We start from the raw sequence: 22,761 nt of genomic DNA, 5'->3' as shown, positions 1-22,761 counted from the left end.
GGCCTTCAGTGAGTCACTTAATTTCATAACCCTCAGTGTCTTTGAGTTTTAAATGGAAATAATAGTTTGCCTACCTTTTAAGTAGCTATAAAGGTACGATGCGTGTGAGAGCTTTTCATAAAAGGTAAAGTACTACTTAATGTTTTGGTTTGTTTGGTTTGGTTTGGTTTTAATCATCATTGTTACTTTAGCCGCATCCTCCCAGGAGACATTGAGTTTCTTTGCTCTATATCCAATCTCTGAATAATAAGCTTTCCACGTGTTTCCTTCCTCTATGGAATTCAAATGCTGAAGCAATGTGATACTCCTTGGGTTTCCCTTGAACTTCTTTCCTAACGTGAACATTTTTTTCTCATCCTTAAAGGATTTTTTTTTAAGTAAAAGAAAAGTTCTCACCTAACCACTCTTTGTCCTGCCAAACAGACCACAGTAGGACTTTGTCTATTCTAGGAAATTCTCAAGTTCACTTTACTACAGTTTTTATAAAAGTTGTGAGGGAGGAAACCAAGAGTTAAGGACATATTTGAATATGAGAATCAGAGAAAAAAACAAAGATAATACAAACCACCCTGTCAGGAAAAAGCAGGACTCCTCTATGCCTCTTCCCAAGAGAAAATACAATAGTCAAGGGAAGGGGAATGGAAGGGAAAGCAGAGGACATGAAGGATGCTTGGTGCCAGAGTGGATGTGGAATACAAGCAATAGGGAAAATTCAAAGATAGCCTTGGAGTAGTGGTTCTGGAAGTGTGACCCCCATGCCAGCAGCCCAGACCTGAATCCCAAACTCTGGGGATGGAACCCAGCAGTCTGGATTTTAATAAGCCCTGATTCACATGAAGTTGGAATGACTTCCCTAGATGGCCTAGGTGATTAGGAGGAAGATGGCATCAGGTTGTTTTTCTTACATAACACTGTTCTCTAAAACCCCACTCAGGAATCTACGTGTATGAAAAAAGTAAACCAGAGTTATGGATAACAGCTTGACTTCACAGTGGATAAATTATGTTATGGAAGCAAGCATATGAAAGGGGAGCTAGGTATCTCAAACTATACAGGTACCATGGCAAATGTAGCCCTTTTGGCACTTAACAGGACTGACCTGTATTGTAATTATATGGCTGTCTCTATAGCTTCCCATTAGAATGTAAACTGTGAGAGCAGAAACGGTTTTATATGTAATTATATGTATGTGTGTATATATATATATATATCTTCAATATACCACCATAATTACATAATACTTTACATATGATGAACATTCAAAAAGTAGTGATCAATGAATGAATTGAATCCTTCTCTGATGTCTAATCTCTTCCAGAAGAAAAAGTACTCTGTTTCCAAAGAGTGGTTTATTAACTATATGATATAGAAGTAACACAAAAAATGTTTTGCACATTTATATATTACGTACTTTCTCCAAGGATGTGACGTGTTTCAGATACCACATTCTGTTTGTTCTTACCTTGCTCTATATAACAAAATCGTACATATAATAAGACTGACCAGATGGCATTTGGGCATTTATTTACCACCAGAAATAGGGTTGTCAAACTTAGTAAACAAAACTATAGGGTGCCCAATTAAATTTGAATTTTAGATAAACAATAGGTTTGTTTAGACCAAGTATGTTTCACGCAATATTTGTGACATACTTATACTAAAAAATTACTCATTTTTTATCAGCAATTGAGATTTTACTGGGTGTCATGTATTTTATCTGGCAGGGCTATTCGGTTTGGACTTTTCCGTTTAAGACCCAATCTTAGGACATTTAGCTTTAAAATCTATAGATGAATATAGGTTAGCATATGTAGTTGCTTAAAAATATATGTTGAGTAAGTGAATGAATGTCAAAAATGTGGGCATGCTTTCCAGGAGAATTCAATTCAAAGGACTTATACATAAATGCATTATTTTCTCAGCAAGACTTGAATTTCTTTTTCTTTCCTTCCTTTTTCTTTTTTCATTTGCTAGAGAATATATTGTATCTGTGTTCCCACTTGTGTTTTCTTTGCCAACAAATGGTAGAGGTTTGGGCCTTTTTCTGAATCATTTTATCAATAGACCATTCAGTGGTTTTTAGCCCATTGGTGTCCTCTGCACGTATAGTAATTTTGTTTGTTATTTAGAAGCTCAGCTATTTTAACCATGAATTTGAGATAAATAGATAAAGCAATAAGAGTAACATTACAGTGCCATCAATAGAGCAATGATGGTGAGATCAAGATAATAATACAATAATTCTTAGATGGAGGTTTGGTTATTAATTACATCAAGCCAGTGGAGTAATGAATGATTATAAGATAAGAAGTAAGAAAGCCTTGATTTTATCACTTTCTGACCAGGTGACCCTTAGGTAAATTCTATGATCAATCTGAGCCACAGATTTTTGCCACATAAGATACAGATCTTAATAGTACTTACTTTGCATGGTTGCTCTGAGAACCCAGTAACATAATTTATATGAAAGCACTTAACTGTAAATGCTGTAAAATTGTCAAACCATTTAGGAATATATATGTTATGTATTACAGCAGCATCATATATTTTGCAGCATAATCCAGAGGAAATTGTTAACAGGGAAGGAGGAGGAAATTTGTCTGGACTGGGGTCATCCTCTGTGCTATTACTGACTCATTAGTGACCTTCAGGATGTTATTATACCTCTCTAATGGAGATATACCATCTTCTGGGGATGTTCATGTCTACCCCACTCATAAAGTTGTAAGAAAAGTCAAGTAATATCGATGAAGTTCCCTGAGGTCTTCAAAATTCTGCTTAATAGCAAAATATTTTAGTTGTCACTGAAGCCACAGATATTTTGTGAATGCAGTGTGTCCCCAATAAGCAATCCCCCCGTAGACAGCCTCAAAGTCCAAGCTGGCACCAGGATCACACCCTAGAACTGGAGAGAAAGGTTGACAGGCGGTTACAGCAGCCGTTATCTCAGGTATGCAGGTCTGCCCTCCTCCAACTAGACTTCTCTTGTGGAGAGCAACACTGCAACCAGTGAAAGTTCTGTGTGATTCTATCTGCGCACCCTTCCGTTTTTGTCACCGAACCTTTCCCATTTTCTGTTCCAATCTTGATTTTCTCCATTCGAGGACCTGCAATTTCAAGGACCCCTTCTGCTTTCCTCGCCACTCGCCACCTTCCCCCGGCCATACTCCCTCTTCCTTCCTCATGCCTGCTCTCTCACCGTCCACCCAGGCTTGTTTCTAACCCTCAACTGTACTTACCTGAGGAGGTGTCGTCATGCCCGAGTGTATGATGGGAGAAGGCAAGAGAATGAGAGAGACAGGTGGGAAACAGTGCCTTCAGAAAAACGCCCTGGTTTATGCAGCCCAGACGAAGCCTGGTTAGAGAAAGAATGAGCAGAATAAATGATTCTTGCTGAGCTCCTTATACAGCATTGGGGTGGCTTAGCCATTAGGATATCTTTTAACCTGCATCTATTAACCTAACAGTATCTTCTTCCTTCTCTCTCTCTCTCTCTCTCTCTCTCTTCTCTCTCTCTCTCTCTTTTTCCCACTGGTCAGTCATGGTAGAGTGTCAGTGCTGGTCCACGAGAAGGAGTTAAAAAAGTGACTCTTTAGAGAGCGTGCATAAAAAAAAATGGAGAAAAGTATATGCATTCACTACCCTCCACCCTTGGAATCGTAAAGGACACTGCCTCTCCCTTGATTTCTCCACTTGTTGTCTGGTTTCTCCATCTCCCGAGCTCAGTTGTTGCTTGCTAAGAAATCCTCTGTCTATGCTATTTGCTGACATTTTATTCATGGTACCATTTCTTTCCATTAGTATATATAACTGAGAGCAGACTGTACCCTTAACTCTGAATTACATAGCTGCAATATAATCGCTGCTTTATTGATTATCTGAAATAATTTTTTTTAATCTTGAGTTGGCTTCCCCATGGCATGCAAGTCATTTCTCAGTTGGTTTCATTTATCATCATTTCCTTTGTACCGAAGGGAACGGTTGAATTTTTTTTTTAAATGAACCCATACTCTATACTAAGTGCTTTATTTCTTTAATTTTCAAAATACCTTCACAAGACAGGTACTTACTGTATTATTCTCAAGATACAGATAAGGAAACTGAGGCTTAGAGAGGTTAAGTAACATACCCAAGTCATTCAACCAAGGAAATGGAATTCATATCTGACTCCTGCATCTTATAGCCCCCAAATGAATCATTTTAAAGTGAAAGGGCTTATGTGAGCTTCCCCCGCTCACGTTATAATTTTAGTGTCTGTTTTGTATTTTGTGTTTTGTACTTTAAGTCTAACAAATCGGACTTGCCATTTCTGGCCATAGGCTGAGACCTGTAAAACCATCCACTACCATTCATCTTAACTCTTCATTTCTCCACGTTAAGAGGAATACTCAGCCGACCGTGTCCATTCCATGTATAATACCAAAAGCCTTGGGGGATCGCTCCCTATAAGTAATATGCAGGAAAATAACTGAAAGGAAAAAAAATATGAACATTTCTACTGAGTGATACAGTTTCAAATCTAAACATACAGACACCTGACTACTCCGAAAATACACCCCACTTAGTAAGACATTTCCCGAAATGCCTATGTTCCACCAACACAGCACCTTCATAATTATAGAGAGCAGTTCCTTTAAGGAGCTCCCAAGTGCTTTGCAAACCTTTTGCCTCATTAACTATCATACCATTTTTCTGTGGCAGGGAAGGAAACAGGATACTTGCCCTATTTAAAATGTGGGACTGCTGAAGCATTGAGTGACTTAAGCAGCTTTCCTCAGGTCACGCACTGACAAGTCCTGGACTGGAATCCTGGGGCTTGTAGGCCATGTGGGCAGAAGGCCACTACACCTGCAAGGGACCATGGCAAGTGCTTGGTCCAGCTCCTCACTTACAGAAGGGGAAACAAACCCAGAGAGATTGAGAACACTTAGCAAGCCCAGGGTCACACCGATAATTAAGGGCCACACGAATACGACATGCATACAAATAACATACAGACCTGGCTATGGAGGGAAAGATGACAACTGTGAAGAATCCATTAAGAGTCAGATTAGAAGGGTGTGAAAGTAAAAAGCCTTCATCAGTGACCTTGCCTAGAGGAAAAACACAGGGGAAGAAGGTGAAAATTTCAAAACAGCAAGAGCATTTTAACAGGACAAAGTTTCAACTTCCTAGCAATGAAAATACCATCTGATAACTTAAGAAGGCACGCTTCCCATTAAAGGTGACAGGTGACATATTTTAAAAGATAGCTGGCCAGCCCATGGTAGCTTCTAGAAAGTTTACTGAAAGCACAGGGATGGCAAAGACCAGCTTAAGTTCCAAACGTGTTTACAGCTGACAGAAATGTTTCAACTAAAAATAATATGCATGACTGCTTCTCCAAGGGAATCTCTCATTTCAAAAAAATGTACCTATGTAAACACCATGCATACACTGAGCTCTTCCTTTAGGAATGAGGCCTCTCGAAATTCCCTCACTTTAGTCTAAAAGTGAAATGTTTCTCTTCTAACCCTATGGATCATACTGCCCCATCCATGAAAATGAGGGAAAGGAAATCAAAAGAGAATTAAGAGGAGCAGGAGGCAGGCCAAAATGTTTTGAATAATTAAAGGGAAAAGAGTTCAAAGGCCAGTGAAATTAAGAAATTTGTGGAGTAATTCCTGAATGAAACAGCCATCTCTTACCATCATGTGCTTCAGAACATATCCTTGTATGTTTACAAACACAATGAAAAAGCTTTCTGATGAGATCAAGTTTCGTAAAACAGACCACACACATTGAGCCTGGCATATACTAAGCACTCAATATGTGGTGATTGTTTTCAATGCCATTATTACAATGACACACCTCTTGTTTCATAACGAAAAAATGGAAACACAGTCAAGGCACATATTTTAATTGGAAGTTAATTCAGATTTAAGATATAGAGTTCCTACCTTGATGCATAGTGCAGATGTTGAAATATTACCCTAGAGACCTTGAAAGGCGTTGGGCTTTCGGCTGGGTTATGGAAGAGTACATAGGAGGACTTGCTTCTCAGAGGTGGGCAATCAGAAATGGGGTGAGAGAGATGGAACACCTTATCGAAGTTCATCTCACCTGTCAGGAGCAGAGCTGAGAACAAACAGCACCAACGAAAAACAAGTCTCTGTTTATTCCAAAGAAATGTCACAGGCCTATGGACGTTACTTACAGAAGAACACCTCACGTGGTCATTCAGTGACAATGTTTATATTTACCGTACTGTTTTAACAAGCTTGATTGTTTGGTTTCTAAGTCAACAGCAAACCAAAGCAGTAAACTGCGGAGAAAGAAGAGCTTCGGCCAACAGACTGAGAGCAAAGAAGGAGAAAACTATTTTTAAATTGACCCAAGAGTTCATAAAAAGCGTATGGAACCATTTAATGGGCAGGGTGAGAGGGAGGCTAGTGTTGTAATAAGGATACCATGCGAGTATTCCCACACTACGCTTGGTGGTCTGCAAAGTGATTGCATATGTTTTTATGTCAACACCAGCACAGTGAGGGAGGTAGGACTGTATACCTCAAAGGCATTTGGAGATTTGTCAGAGTGGCGTGCCGGGTGCTGGGGCCTGGGTTTGAACAGGACGATTGGACTCTGAGCCCCTTGCGTTATCCACCACCTCCGCAACCTCCACACCAGACAAGGCCCCTCTGCAGCTCAGTGAGGTCAAGACAGAATAGCCGATTCACTCTTCAGTTATATTTTAGGAAGATTTCTGTATAAAATAGGTAAAATTGAAAAGTGTAGCTCTTCAGAATCACTTATTGCTAAGGTAGCCATATTTTCCAGACCTAAAACCGAAGCATGAGTGCACTTACTAGATGAAATACTGGACATGGAGAGTGTCCCCAAAGAGCCAACTTATGTGACCACTGTCCTTCAGTTCCCAAAGACTCTAGAGAACCCCACGTCTCCAAGATGTGTCCTCTTATTTCTTGTATTTGTTTGACAGAATTCATGGAAGACACATAGTTATATCCCCCAATGATGACACTGAAAACGACCCTTTAAAGTAGCCCTCCCTTTCTCTACAGGATGACCTTTTAGTGGGGAATATCTTGTAGCTTTCAAGAGAGCCATTTTCTGACACAGGGAAAACAGAAAACTCTAGACTGCCCTGGCATCACCTTAGAGCAAGGTTTCTCAGAGCATGAGAGGCTAGAAAGGACTGGATCTTCCAATCAAGAGTGATCCATTAATGAAGCAGACTTTATTTTTTTTTATTTCTTTTTTGTTTGTTTGTTTTGTGTTGTCTTGTTTTTCTGTCTCACCTCTCCCTCCTATGTCTGGCTCCGTCCTGCTTGCTGTCTTTTCCCCCATCCACAGGTGAGAAGCCCCACCAATGCAGCATCTTGCTGGCGCTCATTCTCTTTAAAGGATTACCTTATCAAGCACATGGTGACACACACGGGAGTGAGGGCCTACCAGTGTAGTATCTGCAACAAGCGCTTCACCCAGAAGAGCTCTCTGAACGTGCACATGCGCCTCACCGGGGGGAGAAGTCTACGAGTGCTACATCTGCAAAAAGAAGTTCTCCCACAAGACCCTCCTGGAGCGGCACGTGGCCCTGCACAGTGCCAGCAACGGGACCCCTCCCGCGGGCACCACCCCCGGAGCCCGCGCCGGCCCCCCAGGGGTGGTGGCCTGCACGGAGGGGACCACTTACGTCTGCTCCGTCTGCCCAGCAAAGTTTGACCAAATCGAGCAGTTCAACGACCACATGAGGATGCATGTGTCTGACGGATAAGTAGTATCTTCTCTCTTTCTTATGAACAAAACAACAACAAAAAAAGAAACAAACAAAAAAAAAAGCTATGGCACTAGAATGTAAGAAATGTTTTGGTTTCATTTTTACTTTCTGTTTTTGTTTTTGGTTCGTTTCATTTTGTACTACATGAGAACTGTTTTTTGCCTGCTGGTACATTACATTTCCGGAGGCTCGGGTGAATAATCGTTTCCCAGCCTCCCTCGGATGGTGGCCTTAAGGCCTGGTAGTGCTTCAAGAGGTCCACTGGTTGGATCTCTAGCTACTGGCCCTCTAAATACACCCTTCTTTACAAAAAAAAAATCTTTAAAAAAAAAGTAAAAAAAAAAAAAAAAAAATTTTTTTTTTCACTTGTGAAGAGCACTACAAAAAATATATAACAAAATCTAAAAGGCCCTACTGTCTTTAAGTACACCGCTTGCAGTGTTTCAGTGGACATTTCACAATTCTGGCCGCTTGGACTTCACAGTAACCAGTTAAAACTGTGGGAATATCACTTCTGGTTGAAAAGCCAGAGGAAAGGCCCTGCTGTTTTCCACCTACCATGTTGTCTGATTTCATAAAAGGGCTGTGGGGTGGAAGGGGCAGTGGGTTTGGTGGTGTGGGAAAGGCAAATGGCAGGCTTCTCCCCCTGATTCTGCTTGGGTCCACACACCCTGGCCCACCTCCTCCATGTCCCCCCCTTGCAGCAGAAGCCAGGAAGACTTGGACAAGCATCACGCAAACAGTGGCTATCGTATTATTCAGTGTCTTCGCTGAGCCACAGCCTCAGCACAATCAAGAGGGACTTTCATGAAAGGCAGGAATGCAGATAAAACAAAGATATCAGAGGTTGCACCTAACGTTTCTAGGTACAAGAGAAGGATTATTTCCAACATCTTTGCAAAAAACAAAAAACGAAAAAAAAAAAGTGTCAGGATATATTCTTGTGGAAGAGAGAAAGAGAAATGGAGGGTGGGGGATAATCAAAAGTTCTTGAGGCTTTTTTAATTCAAAATTTTTATAGAGGGGCAAAAGTGACGTTTACCAGATAGAATGCTGATTTTTTTAATATATTTACAACAGTATTTGTGTAAAAAAAAAAAACAAAAAAAAAGTGAGATTGTTAAAAGTAATTTTTTTCCATTTTGGTTTTGCATACACTGCCACCAATCCCTTCTCTTTTATTTTATTTCACACACATATATATATTTTTGGTAGTCAAGACTGTTAAGGTTAGCGATACTGCTTCCAGATAGAAAGAATAAAAGGCAATTAAGTTATATTTGAAAGAGAGGAAGGATATTTTCTTCATATTTTTTTAATTTTTCTTAATTTTTATTATTTAAAGTATTGCCTGGGTTATGAGGGCCTCTGTGGCCAGCCATCCCTGCTGTAATTTGGAACTGCTGCTTTGTATTTTGATATGTAGTTCTTTGACTTTTAGCAAGCTTAGGTTACTCCACTGATTTTTTTTTTTTTTTTTCCAACCGATCCATTTAGAATTCTGTTCTTTTTCATGGGAGGGACTTTATCTTTCAGAAACAGATTGTCTTGTTCTTTCTCTAGAAGTTCATTGAGATCTAGAATTCTAGAATTTCTATTGACTTCCTTTTTTCTTTGATGAAACACTAGTAGTTTAGAGGTCTTGACAATGAATTCTTTCCTTTTGTGGTCAGGCCTGGAGGAGGAGTTCACAGAACTCTGCCATGAGCTCCTCACCTTCTCGGCCACAGAGCAGCGTTATCAGAAGCCTGTTACAGAGCAGGACGCCTTGATGCCAAAATTACTCTCTTCCTTTCAAATATTACCTTCTGACTATTTCCACCATGGCTGAGAGGGTGAAATGAGATGATCGGTCTTTAGATGATTTATTAACCCTTGCTGTTTGGAAAAGTTTTAAAGAAAGTAACAAAAATTTCCCAGATGCCAACATCCATCATTCAAAGACCACCAATCCATTGCATCATAACATCCTAGGTGCCACTCTCTCCTCCTAGTTGGGATTTCTCTCCTCGGTCCTGATTAAGGTATTAAACAGAGATTTTTTTCCATTTATAGACAGTGTTCTGAAGGGATTCTAAGTCAAATATAGGAATTCTTAAACCTAATAAAAACATCAAAGATGACAACATTGCTGGGCATATTTAACACATTTAAGGGGCAAAGCAAAACTTTAGACAAAGCAGAAACACCAAACTACAATTTTTTTAAAAAAGGAAAGAGAGTGTTTTAGTTTCAAAATTACTTTGCATTAATTTTCCTTTCAGCAACTTATTTACAAAAACTATGTAACAAAAGAGAAGTCTTTCCAAGGGAAACAACTCTATAATGACTAAATTGGTTTTACCCATCTATTTTAGACTTTTAGTTAACTTGGATCTTTTCCACAAGCTCTTGGTGATGTTTAGTAGGGTTAGTGCAACTGGAGTATATGTGAGTTTGATTTGGTCCTGTGGTCCTTAATTCAGTAAATATTTTGCTAGAAGGTTTATTGTAGACTTGGATGGTAAATTGACTGTTGAATATTGCCCATGGTGATTTCTAGAGGACTCCTGCCAAGAACTGTGTGTCCAAAATTGATCTGTTTTAAAAGTTAGTAGAAAACAGCTAATTCTCTTGCTAATTTTGCTTTATAAAATAGCAATGTTGTAAGACTAATATTTCCACTTACTACCAACAGAGGGAGCATTAGTTAATTAACCATGTCATGGAATTGTTTTGATATTATGAAAACAAGTCATTGAACCCATGAAATAAAAATGAAAAAATTGACATTAAGAAAAAAAAATTTTAATTGAGAGGAAAATGACCTGATATCGCTCAGCATATGTTACAAAGAAAGAAGGCCAAAAGCCACTTTAAAATATTTTTAATTGCTCGACAGTAGCTGATTTAAAATAGCGTTCTTATTTAAACCTAGCAAAGTAGACAGAATTCATAGCACCTCCAGAAAAGTTGATTTTTGGATGCCGTTATAGGCCACATTTAGCTATCTTCTTCTCAAATATGAGGGAGATCCATTTGCCTTAATACTGATTTGCCATGTAAAAAGCTAAGCAATTGGGTTAAAATCCACCTTTTAGAACATATAATAGAAAAAATTCCATGGGGCTTGAAAGCCTAATATTCATCCTTTCCCTTCAAAAGAAGTATGTCTTTTTTTAAAAAACATCAGAGGATCCCTAAAGAATTTTTGGTGAGGTGCTGTTATCAGTATAACATGAACCATGCAGGTTTGCATAGCTCTAGACTTTTTCTACATGTCTACATGTATGTCTGTACCTCCCAAACATCTCATAGCCGAAAGTAGTTGACAGATTTGTTCTCTGGAGAGAGGAAGAAGCTAGATTGGAGTGGAAGATCTAATCTGGAGGAGCAATCAATTTGCTGTGGGGCCGTTACTGTATGTTCTGGCCTCTGAAAGGGCGGCCTTCCAAACTGACCAACATTTTAGAAAATACACCGTCATATCTATTTCAAAAGGATATAGATGCTTTTAGATTGTCTCTCTTTATTTTTGTAAATAATCACAAACATCTTAGGAAATGGGGAGTCATATTTTGCTTAAGAGTAGAAGATGAGCATGAGTCCTTTTATTTTTTGGTTTCAAATCCAACAATCTTCTTGCATTTAGAACTTCATGCCAGGAGGCTATGAGTGCTAAGCAAGTTTTTTCGGTAGCCCGGGGAAAATAAATAGATAAAATGAAAGTAAGTGTTCCAGATTTAACACCTCTCAGGACGAGTATGGGATGAGAACAAGAACTGATACGGAAAGGAACATTTTTTTTTAGCAATTTGTGATTTTAAAACTGGGTTAGCTGAACAAGGAAAAAAATGTCAAAGAGGAATATGTCTCTCAAGACATTTAGATATAATTTGTGAAAAATAAAGTTTCTAGCACTAAAAACTTGGTAGTATCTCAGCATAGTGTACTATTTTCCCCCTATTAAATGCCATTGTTTGTACCCAGAAAAGCACCCCAAAGGTGTAAAACATAGCCCTAAAAAAGAAGGAATGGATCTGATATAAATCTCTAAATGAGGAAAGATTGAGAAACAAGCCAGGCAAAATTTTTTTAAAAAAGGAAAGAAAGAAAATTGTATCAAAATGTTTTTTACTATGTATTTTAATTGAATTGTAAACTTTAGTTCTGAATAAGAGTTTTATAGACTTTTTCCTCCCCAAATTCCAAATGCTCTGAATCTGTTTGTGCCATGAGTCACTGGTGGATAATCAGCTTATGTTCCAGCCACAGTCCATTCCTTCTCTGTAGGCATCTTGGAGATCACAATAGCTCCTGACCTTAGAAAGAATGACTTGAATTTGCTTTGTTTAGATATCATAGGGGTTCTTTTTTGTATCATCCCAATATTCTATAAGGACCAAGAAAACCCTTTCCAACCCATGAGCAGTTAGAATTTGTGCATTCTGATGTGAAAAGAAAAAAGGTTTCTTCTAGGTGTGTTTGTTTCATCCAAGTCTTAATGGCTTGACCTACATGTACTTCCATCATGAAAGCACACCCATGGTATGTGCCCAGGCCATGCCCCAAATCAATGTTTTCCCTCAGCACAGAAGTTCCACATGAGCGTGCCCCTCAGATACAAATCCCTCAGATCCCCCAAGAGAACATAATAAAGGTTCATGTTGCTTCCTAGTTGGGGCTCCCATAATGCTCCCAGCACCTGTTGCCCTTCGGAAAGGGGGGACAAAGAGGTAGATCGGGCCAGGATTCACACCAGATATGCCCATTTTGGAGCTTTCCTCTGTTGTTATAGAAAATGTTAATTAGTTGGGGCTGAGAGCAGAGGATATGTGATTCTACAGCAAGGGTATCAGATAACCAGTCTGCCCCTGCTATAGCCAGTGAGCTGCTATAGCAAAAGAAACAAAATGAAGGTGCAACGTAAGAGCGGCACAACCTGAGATAGCCTTGGGATTTAGGAGAATGGGAGGGTGCCCTTTCTTTTGTGACCTGACTCTTAAAAGAAATCTTCTGAAAGAATTCTTTAATTTAGGAATGAGTTGAAGTCCAGAGTAATGGAAGCCCTGGGGAAGAGAACAAAAGGAATGCAAATGTATTCAGCACCCAATAATGCGAAACCAAAAAAACATCCAATCACATTAGGAAGTTTGGCAAGAGGTATTTAGAGAAATCTCTGGGCTTTCCATGGTAGGGTCGACAGACTTTCTTTTGAGTGATTTCTGGCTCTAAGAAACCTCTTTACTCACTAGAAAAGAACTTTATTTAAATGGCTAATTTTGTCCCCCAAAAAGAGAAATTTAAAAAAAGAAAAATAGGACACTAAAGACAGAACCATGTGACTCAGTGAAAAACAAATGGAAGGGCGCACTAGAATTTCAATAGACTCCCTAATTCCATAGAAAAAGGAAGGCAACCCAATGCCTCTCTGCAGTGTGAAGAGAGTACCTGAGCTGACCCAGCCACTAGGCTTCTCAGACTAGACATAACTTCCTGATTGGGATGGTGGCTGCTTCTCTCTCTCTCTCTCTCTCTCTCTCTCTCCTCTCTCCTCTCTCTCTCCCTCCTCTCCCTTCCTCTCTCTCTCCTCTCTCCTCTCTCCTCTCTCTCTCTCTCTCTCTCTCTTTTCTCCTCCTCCTCTCTCTCTGCCTCTTCTCTCCTCCTCTGTCTCTCTCTCTGTCTCTCTCTCTCTCTCTCCTCTCTCTTCTCTCTCTCTCTCTCTCTCTTTCTCTCTCTGTGTTTGTGTGTGTTTTCGTGAAGAAAAGGGCTGTTCTCTTAGGTGCCCAGGAAATAAAATTACATAGGGCAAACTTTCAAGAGAAGTGTCCACCCTGGTGCTCAGGCTGCATATGGAGGCTGAAAGGAGGCACAGAAGAGCCTTTGCTCTAGAAAAAGAATATTTTCATACTCCCAAGGGCTCTCTCTCCTCTCTCTCTCCTCTCTCTCTCTCCTCTCTCTCTCTCTCCTCTCTCTCCTCTCTCTCTCTCTCTCTCTCTCTCTCTCGTTGCCATTTCTAGATACAGTTTAAACCCTCCACCAGAGGAAAAGCAGTATTTACTCAGTGTTCCTGTAAACACAGACGTGGAAATCACTAACCCAAAGCATTATTTCTAGTACTAGATGATTATTTCTAGCATTAAGATGATTAGCCTGACCAAAATATTCCAAAGATTGTTCTAAGTCACTGATTATTTTCTTCTCTTTGGACACTGAGTCCATAGTGGTTAATGGTGTCCATTAACAGATCCAGAAAATGGAACCCTAGGGTTTGTTTCTGTTCTTTTCAGGTGAAGAGGTAGAAGGTGAGGGCCACATAACATAGGTTGTTTTTCAGAACTATGTATTTCACTGAAGGAGGGGTGACAGTGCCCTGGTTGAAACAAAAAACATCATCTTTCCACACCACTGACGGAAACACCTGGATTCCAGTGTTTCTTCAGGCCCAGATTATTGCTCCATAAACTGAATATTTTCAGACTAAAAATCAAATCTGAAGTGACCTCAGTTAAGGTATTTTTACAAGAAGCCCTTGTAGTAAAGAATTATTGCCTTAAATCAGAAAGCCCAGGGGAAAGGACAGAAGATAGAGAAATTGGAAGAGTGTGGAGACATGGACATTTCTTGCTTTTTATTGGTTGCATCATCACAAAAATGAGCCTATTCATGCCTGAAGACTGTGGAAACAGTGAGCACCACACTTGTCCGAACTAGCTGCCCTCAGGAAGTGGTTGCTATTTCCTATCCTATTTCAGTGACATAGATCTGGGCTGAGTGTAAAATCGACATCGTATTAGCTAAAGAATGAATCCCTAAGACATGATCGCAGGTGCCCGGGATGCCAGTTTTAATCATTTGCTTAACAGGGAGAACAATCTCAACAAAAAGCTTTCTTTCCTATACAATATATACCTCTAAACCTGTTTTTTGTTTTTTTCTTCCCCTCAGTTTTACTGAGTATCTGGTTTATCTGGTGGTTCTTTGTTTAAATGCAAACTCACAACTTTTAAGTCTTCAATGAAGGAGCCTAATGTGCAGATCGTAGGGAAAATCTAGCCACAGTAATGGGAGTCCTGGGTTTTAAGACACCTGATTGGGGTATAAAAAGTCTTTACTAGCTCTCTTTCAAATTCAGAGGTTTCCTTGGTTCAAAATACCTCAGTGAGATTCTAATACACCCAAGACAGAAAAAATAATAATAATAACCCGTGATGGACAATCTGTTTCTATTACTGTTGCAACAGAAATTTGTTATTGCCCAGCAAAATCATTGCAATTTATATGTAGATTATAGTACAGAAGGGACTTAGCCCATCCAGTATGTCACAGCTGCTGTCCAAAATGTCTGTAATGAGGATACAATATGCATGTACACACCCAGCGTGAGGTGCTCTTCATACAAAACTGTTCCACATTCATATTCCCCAGTGACAATAAGACAGATTTTGGAACGGCTAGGATCAGGGGTGTCCAAACTGCGGCCCGCGGGCCAACTGCAGTCCGCAATCCATTGTTAATTGGCCCGCAGCAAATTCCAAAAATATATTTAGTTTACTTAAATAAACCAGGTGAGGCAATACGTGCTTCACCTCGAGTGAGTGGCCCAGCTGTTTGTGTATTTTACCCCATATGGCCCTTGGTGAAAAACATTGAAAAAAGTTTGGACACCCCTGGTCTAGGTAGTCAAAGGTCTCACATATCTCACATACCCGCTGCACTTTGTTGCCTTAGTTGGGTGTATCAGTGCCATCTGCTGTCTATCTGTGTGATGAGGCTTTAGGGCATTCTGAAGGAGCCCCATCGTCAGTAATTTGTATGTACCCCTTTCATGAGAAACTTGAATGTGCTTGTATGGAGTAGAGTCCACTTAACAAACTCTGCACTTCTATTGGATTTACTGATGTGTTTGTGTGTGTACTACTTGTAGACTGGGTACGTGAGTGCATCTCAAATGAAACATACACAGCGTAGGGCCCGGGGCATAGATACAGTTGCTTCTTCCCACTGTTGTGCTCAAGACTTGTGGCTCCCTTCCAGAAAGCAGTCCCCTGCCCACGGTTGCTTTTTGTGCCTGTTTGAGAGTTGGGAGAAACAAAGGCAGCTTGTTGGATCCACAGCAGACCCTCAGAGGCAGGCTGTTTTTCCTCTTGAAGGTGCTCAACTGGTGAGCAGACAAGAGGTAGCAGCAGTCTGGACACCTCCCCAGGTCCCCTGAGGAGGCAAGGCCCACATAAACTTTGGCCTGAACCATCCATGGCATAACGGCTTCCATTCCTTTCTCTTTGCAACCCATTGTGTGCACACAAACACCCACCACCACCTTGTAAGTTTTACTCCCAAACATAAGCTTCCTTAATCCTGCCTGCATCTGCCGACGTCATCATAAACTGTGTCTCCTGAAACCAAGATGGCCTTTGCCAAAATCTTTCCAGGAGTGGGTTGTTTACCATGTCTAGCAAACCAATAGACTCTTGGGGGAAGATATTTTTTGGTAATCTCTAAGAATTAATGGCTCTCGCCCTTCTCAAATGTCAAAACAGGTACTATCGGTATTCTGATTAAGTGGACCTGGCTCTCGTAGCTGACTTTGAAGGGTGGCCTGGAAACAGTCAGATTCAGTTTCCTCACTCCATGCCCTTCTTTTACTAGATGGTTTAGTATTTTTTATGACATGTAGATTATTTCTGCTAATTTACAGAATTCAGAGGACATTTCCTTCCTCTTCTATTTTGGTGACCTTTCTCCTCCTCCATTATGTAAGGCTACTTACAGTTGCCATCTTTTCCTTGTTATTATTTTCAAAAATGTATATTGTCTTTCTATATCCAAAAGAAGTCTGTGACTGTAACCATAGGTATTTCTTTTTTACTGGAAAAGTGAGTTTTGTTTTTGTTTTGTTTTGTTTTGTTTAATTAACAGTACTAGTGACTTGTGGAAGAATATGAGTTACTATTAAGGTATGCTTACTTAAGTACAGTACACTACATTGCAGTATTTCTCAAAGCTAGAACATACACATTATATATAACAACTCTATATTGAAATATATATTACATTATACTCATTTTAACTTTTGAATCTGCCTATGATCATGAGTTGGTTGAAATATGATTCTCTGCATTTATCACCCATCACCAGCCTGCCGCAGTTAATATGGTGCATTTAATAATAATCATTACTGCTCTAGTTCGCTTTTTATATTATCAGCTTCAGTATTGTCTTTACGGGATTTTAGATTTTTTTTTTTAAGCTCAGACTTAGCAAATGTAGGAAAGTGAAAACTTTTTGTAAAAAAAAATTTTTTTTTTTTGGTGTGGCCGATACAAGAGGTTCATATTCAAAAGTGATCTTGTTTAGCTGACCCTCTCAATAGCTGAAGAACAAAAGAAGTGCATATGAATGTATCTGTGATTTTCCCCTCTAGGACTGTCACTGTCTATATTTGCTTTGAAAAATATGACCAAGAGGCTGCTTAACCTCCATATGATCTGACCGACAATTACAGGCTGCATTTCAAAGGGCTGCTGGTCTGAAAAGCATAAGGCAGTGAAATGCCTACTTGTCCCAACTCTATTTTCAAACCTTGATTTTAAGATCGGTCCTTTCCTTACCACTTCTGTTTTCGGTGTGCTTACAGTTATTTTAACTAGTCTTCAGTGCTTCCCTGGAGGCAAGGTGGCAATATAATACTCATTTTCCTAGCAGAGTTTTTAAAAAATAAAACCAGAGTTTGAGGAACTTTTTCATGGTGGGCCAACAGAACCCAGAAATATATATATCTAATATGTTAGCCTGCAGAATCAACAAAATGGTGGCTCTTGCGTAGCTGGCCCTCAGTATCTCCATCGGTCTGTCAGAGTGGGGATTTGGTGCCTTTCTTCTTTAACCAGGCCATCCTGGAAACTTCAGAAATCAGGCATCCTGTCTCCTAGCAAGAAATATTTTCAAATAGTGTTCTCAGATAAAGAGCTTCTTCAGCTTCCCTCAGCTACTCAACCCAATGCCTGGAAACTCCACACTTGGATAAGCTTTACATCCATCCTGGGTGCCTGAAACCTGTCTCATTCTCTTGGTTCTGCATTTGAGACAAAATGAAAATAGCTGTTCGTGATGCTCAGCGTGAAAACCCTTCCCACACTGGATCAATATTAAGGCTTCTCAGTGTGAATAACACCAATTCCTTCCTTTCACCTTTCTTAATAGATTTTTACGTTCAGATCCCATCCATTCTGCTGTGCCCCTCCCACAAATTCCTCTCCACCACCCTCATCCAGGCTTTCTTCAGTGGCCTGCGCTTATGAAGCCTGGTACTCGTTAAGGAACTACCTACTGTAGTCTCCTTTGAAGGGGCTAACTTGAGTCTAATAGCAAAACTATCCATCTGTTGCTCCAAAGTTTTCAACTAAGTATATTTCTACTAGACAAACGTAATTGTGAATTGAGAGAGAAGCTGTTCCTTTACCAGCAATCACGTAACTCCCAAATTGTATCAACTTCATTATCTTCCTCTTTCTTTTTCCTAACCCTTTCTCTTTAGTTCTTGTTTCTCTTTCAGCTACTTTGAATTATCTCTTCCTCTCATTATCATCCCAAGAACTCTAGGAATTGTGACCCTCGGGTGCTCGTTTTCCTTCCTTTCTCCTACCCCATTGTGAGTGTCCTTCTTTAAGCTTTATGTAGCTAAAGATTATTGACGTGAGTTCGTCAACTTGAGACTCATCCGCAGAGTGAAATGTGTCTTCACTGTACCTTCAGATTTAAAAGTTATCGATATTCTTTGAGAGTGGGAGGACCTGAGTCACAGTTTTAAATGTCAACTATACTAGCTGAGGTCATTAATTCCTTTTCACCTTCAAATCTGGCCAAAGATAAAGAGAAAAAATATTTTCTGTGTGTTTTTTTTCTTTAAATACCACAGTGTTCAAATTCCTGATATGAGTAGACCATTTCTGAAGGAGAAAAAAAAATCATCAATGTTAACTATTTCAACACTTGCTTATTTTAGCCAAACGACATATTACCAGATACCAGATTTACAGAAATCTAACAAAAGGGGTGACATTTCAAAATAATTTTGATAACTGCTCAAGCCTTAGTGAGCTCTTCTAAAATTAGTAAAATCACTTCCACTCCAACACCCTGTAGGAGACAATTAGGAAGAATTTTTTCATTTATTATCTTATCGAAAAATTATTGATTGGTTTAGAACTTTAAGAATAATTTGCTAGGAGATGAAAAGATTCAAAAAGTTTCTTAAGTATCTATTTTTCACCCAGCTATTTTTTAAACATAAACTTAATATATGTTTAAATAAAATAATTGAGTTGAATAAATATTTGAAGGGCCATATAATATACTTCCCAGTTCCTAAATTCCATATAATTTGGTCATCGTGCTAGACCTCATTTCAGTGAATTACAACTCTCTGGCCACCAGAGCATTGCCCAAAAGACTGGTACTGCTCTGGATCTATCCCTTTATAGGATGTTTCTAATGGATCTTAACAACAACTCTGTAACAGTCTTTCCTGATTTCCAGTCCAACACTCTTTGCCTTTCAGCTCTTGTGAAGACAAATTCTGTGACATTTAGAGTACTACCTGATTTTGAGCGGGGCACAGGGTTTTGCTTTCATTCCTTGCTTTACCCATTGACAAACAGAATCAACATTTAATGTCAGAAATGTATTCTAAATTGGACTCGAGGCTTGACCCTACTTTCATCTTACCAGTTTATAACATCAACTCACACACCATAGAGAACAATGCAATAAAGAGAAGGTTCAAAAGCTTTCCTGTGTTACATATCTAGTAGGAAACCCACATTTCTTAAAGCCTGAATTTATGGTGCTTAGTGATCTTCACTTGACATGTGTATCCTAATCGATCCTATCTCCTCCTTTCCTTTTGTCCATTCTGACTCCCCGTATCTTTTTTTAAGAACTCTTCATCTGAAGTGCTCTTCTCCTCAGGCATTGGCTTCTGAAAGAGTAAAACACTCTCTTTTAAATCCTAAATGTTATAGTTTAAAGTATAATGTGGAGTAGGAGAGAATCTGGTTCTGATAGATTCCACTTGGTCCAGTTAATCAGAAGGATTTCCCCAGGATGTCATCTTGATACTGTTCCTTCTAGTTCCCCGAGGAGAATTCTAACCCTGATATCCAGGACTTCTCACTACCATCTCTGCATGAGTCTAGATTAATGTCTAAATATTGTTTAATATTCTAGATATTCCAGGGTATAGGTTTCTTATTGCTTTCGAGCCTCCCGCTTTTCCAAGTCGACACCTATCAGGAGCATCAATAGCCCTAACAGTAACTAATGCAGCAAAATAATGGTCAGAAACATTATAGTATATATTTGGGAGGATAGGAAGGGATTTCTTTCTTTCCCCTGCCCCCCCATAAAAAAGCTTGCTTCCTCCCCCAAACCCCACCACAATGCATTTCAGAAAGTCTGCATCTCATTTGACAGATACAGTAGTTTTAGGATTTGCAAATATAGCTTAGGAAATGTTCTGAGATTGAGGCTGGTAGCAAACCAGTTTATTTTCTGCACTGGACTTTAGGACAAGTGTGCACAGATGCAATTCCTTCCAAGAAAGTGAAACTAACGTAGTAAAGCAAAGGGATAATACTTTTACACATTAAAACAGTTGTTTGCTATCTATAAACCTTGATTTAAGCATAATTGTTACTTCTTAGAAACCTGAAACTGGAGGAATGTGTATTTTAGTAATGTAAGTTTGTTAATTTATTTGTTTGCCTTTCTTTCTTCTCAATATAGTAAAATATTTTGATTCTTTATTTTGAAATAACTACAGGCCTTTATCATGCTCCCTTCCCTCTTAGAATGAAAAGCCTTTCACCCTCCCATTAAGGAGAGTTTTCTCCATGAAAATCTTATCTTCCTTTTCTAATAGCACTTGAGAGCTTTGAAGAGAGACATTCTCTCTGCACTTTGAAGGTAGAATAGTGAAAGTAAAAACTATTCCTTGAGAGAGGAGCCCCATTTACCTAAACAGGTCTGGGGCCAAAGAATAGGAATTGATTGCAGGTCAAGGTCATTCATTTTTACACTACAAATCCTTATTGTCTCCTCAAATTTTAGGAATAAGACTGGCAATAAATTAACTTAATGAAAATCCTCCTTGGGCATTTCTTATTCCTATCTAGTGTAGAATATTTAGAAAAGAAAGATGCTACTAAAATGCCAAAAGCAATCGATCTATAGATTTCTCTAATTGTTCAGATTTTTTTCTGTTTATTTCAAAACTGTGTGTGTGCATGAGGTCTACAGTCGAGAGACGTCCACTTCTCCATTGCTTCTCATTCCCCCCACCTGGTGCTGCAGGTGGTAGTCACAGAGGAGATTGGCATCGCACTGCCAGGACTTGACGCATCCATACCCCCACTACCACAAAAGGAGAAGCCAAATTAGAAACCTTTCTTTTTTTTTTTTTTAAGGAAATTGTAGGGCTTCATTTGAAGGCATACTGCTTTCAACTCAACTCAATTTGCAGATAGCCTGACAACCTTTTTATAACCTGTCTTTTGTGCTATAATTTGCATTCTTAGCTCAGTCTTTTAAATAATTGCAAGTTCAATGAAGTAAACAGAGGAAAAGCAAAGCAGGGGAACAGGACAATGTGATGGGACTAAATTTGATACAGTTCTGGATTCCTAAAGCTGGTTCTCAAGGTTACAGACCAAGTTAACACCACTCACCCTGTGCCATTCCGCCCATCTCGCACTATTATAGCCCCAGGAATTAATATAGTAAGATAACCTCACTTCTTTGTGATTGAAGACTTTTCTTAATACTATCAAACTCCTACAGAGAAATTGCAGAAACCGTTGAACACTCCTATATCTAACCTGCTCTCCAGGGCATATGCAGAGAGTTCACTGAAAATAAAATAATGGTTCAAATTTGATACAAGATTTAGACATAGTAGAATGCTTTGTATGTGTTCACTGCCAGGGGGTTCTTTGAAAAATAACGCTAGTTACTCTGCTCCTGCTCTTCTCGGGACAAACTTTTATTTGGAACCGTCTGTATGTAAATTTGTAGGAGAAAATGGTCAAAGGCATTGTCAGGAGTTAAACTCCTTTCTTAGTCCCATTGATTTGAACCTGTTTCCCTGAGGTACCTATTGCGGTATAAATTAAGGCTAACTTTCGTTCGACTTAATATTAAATTTGGTTTTTGCACTATTGTTGAAAGAACTGTAGTTTTCAGAGTAAGTGGGGGCAGAATCTTTTAGTAATCCTCATCATGGCAAACAAAGGCAAGAAGGTGATAAAACAGACAAAATGTATAGTAACTTTATGTTTTAAAGTAATTTGAATGTACGGACCCCACTAGGCCAAACGCCTTTGTTTCTAAATTCTATTCTAAACTACACATTATTTCTCCCGAGACTTCCAGCGTGCATGTGTGGGTATGAGCAGACTAGAAGATTTATATTTGGAGAATGGAGACCCAGACAAATTGAAGAGTCTGATTCTTGAGGATTACCAAATGTAAAGCATTTCTCCAGAATCCCTCAACAGTGCCATATGCCAAACTAATTCCAGATTCATATTAAGCAAGAAGTAAGCTCCATAAGATACCCTACTATGCATGCTTTTTTCTCATAGAATAATACAAGAAGAGGTACAATGCAGACTCTTAATTTTGGTGTAATAATTTGCTTTTATATTTAGTAACTATACTTTTTGTGTGAGTGCGTCATTGAGCTACTTGTACCAGTTTTAAACCTATCATCCTGAGAGGGGCCTTGAGAATTTTCGTGTATATGTATTTAGATCTGTATTTATGTGTACTCAGAAAAAAAAAAGTGAATAGGAGAGGAATGAAGTGAGGGAGATGGTGGTCAGTGTAAAAACGTGAGTGTTCCTAGTATCTCTATTTATGTTAGGTAAGGTGGCTGCTGCCCGAAGCCCTGGAGGAATAGCTAATTGCACTATTCAAAAATAAGAGCCCAGCACTGTTAAATTCAG

The 22,761-nt window shown here is 39.2% G+C and overlaps 1 protein-coding gene across 1 annotated transcript in view; it reads left to right on the top strand.

Annotated features, from left to right (window-relative positions):
- The window catches only part of ZBTB20 (zinc finger and BTB domain containing 20), a 755,626-nt gene extending 746,324 nt beyond the window's left edge, over positions 1–9,302 (top strand). Inside the window, 3 exon segments of the mRNA XM_033135553.1 lie at positions 7,354–7,379; positions 7,381–7,529; positions 7,531–9,302. Of these exon segments, the coding sequence (XP_032991444.1) occupies positions 7,354–7,379; positions 7,381–7,529; positions 7,531–7,774 (419 nt within the window). The 3' untranslated portion in view covers positions 7,775–9,302.
- The last annotated feature ends 13,459 nt before the right edge of the window (positions 9,303–22,761 follow it).

The sequence above is a fragment of the Rhinolophus ferrumequinum genome, chromosome 2 (assembly GCF_004115265.2).
Source record: "Rhinolophus ferrumequinum isolate MPI-CBG mRhiFer1 chromosome 2, mRhiFer1_v1.p, whole genome shotgun sequence".
Lineage (NCBI taxonomy): Eukaryota > Metazoa > Chordata > Mammalia > Chiroptera > Rhinolophidae > Rhinolophus > Rhinolophus ferrumequinum.
The sequence above is the reverse complement of the archived record's forward strand: the minus strand, read 5'-3'. Positions and strand labels throughout refer to the sequence as shown.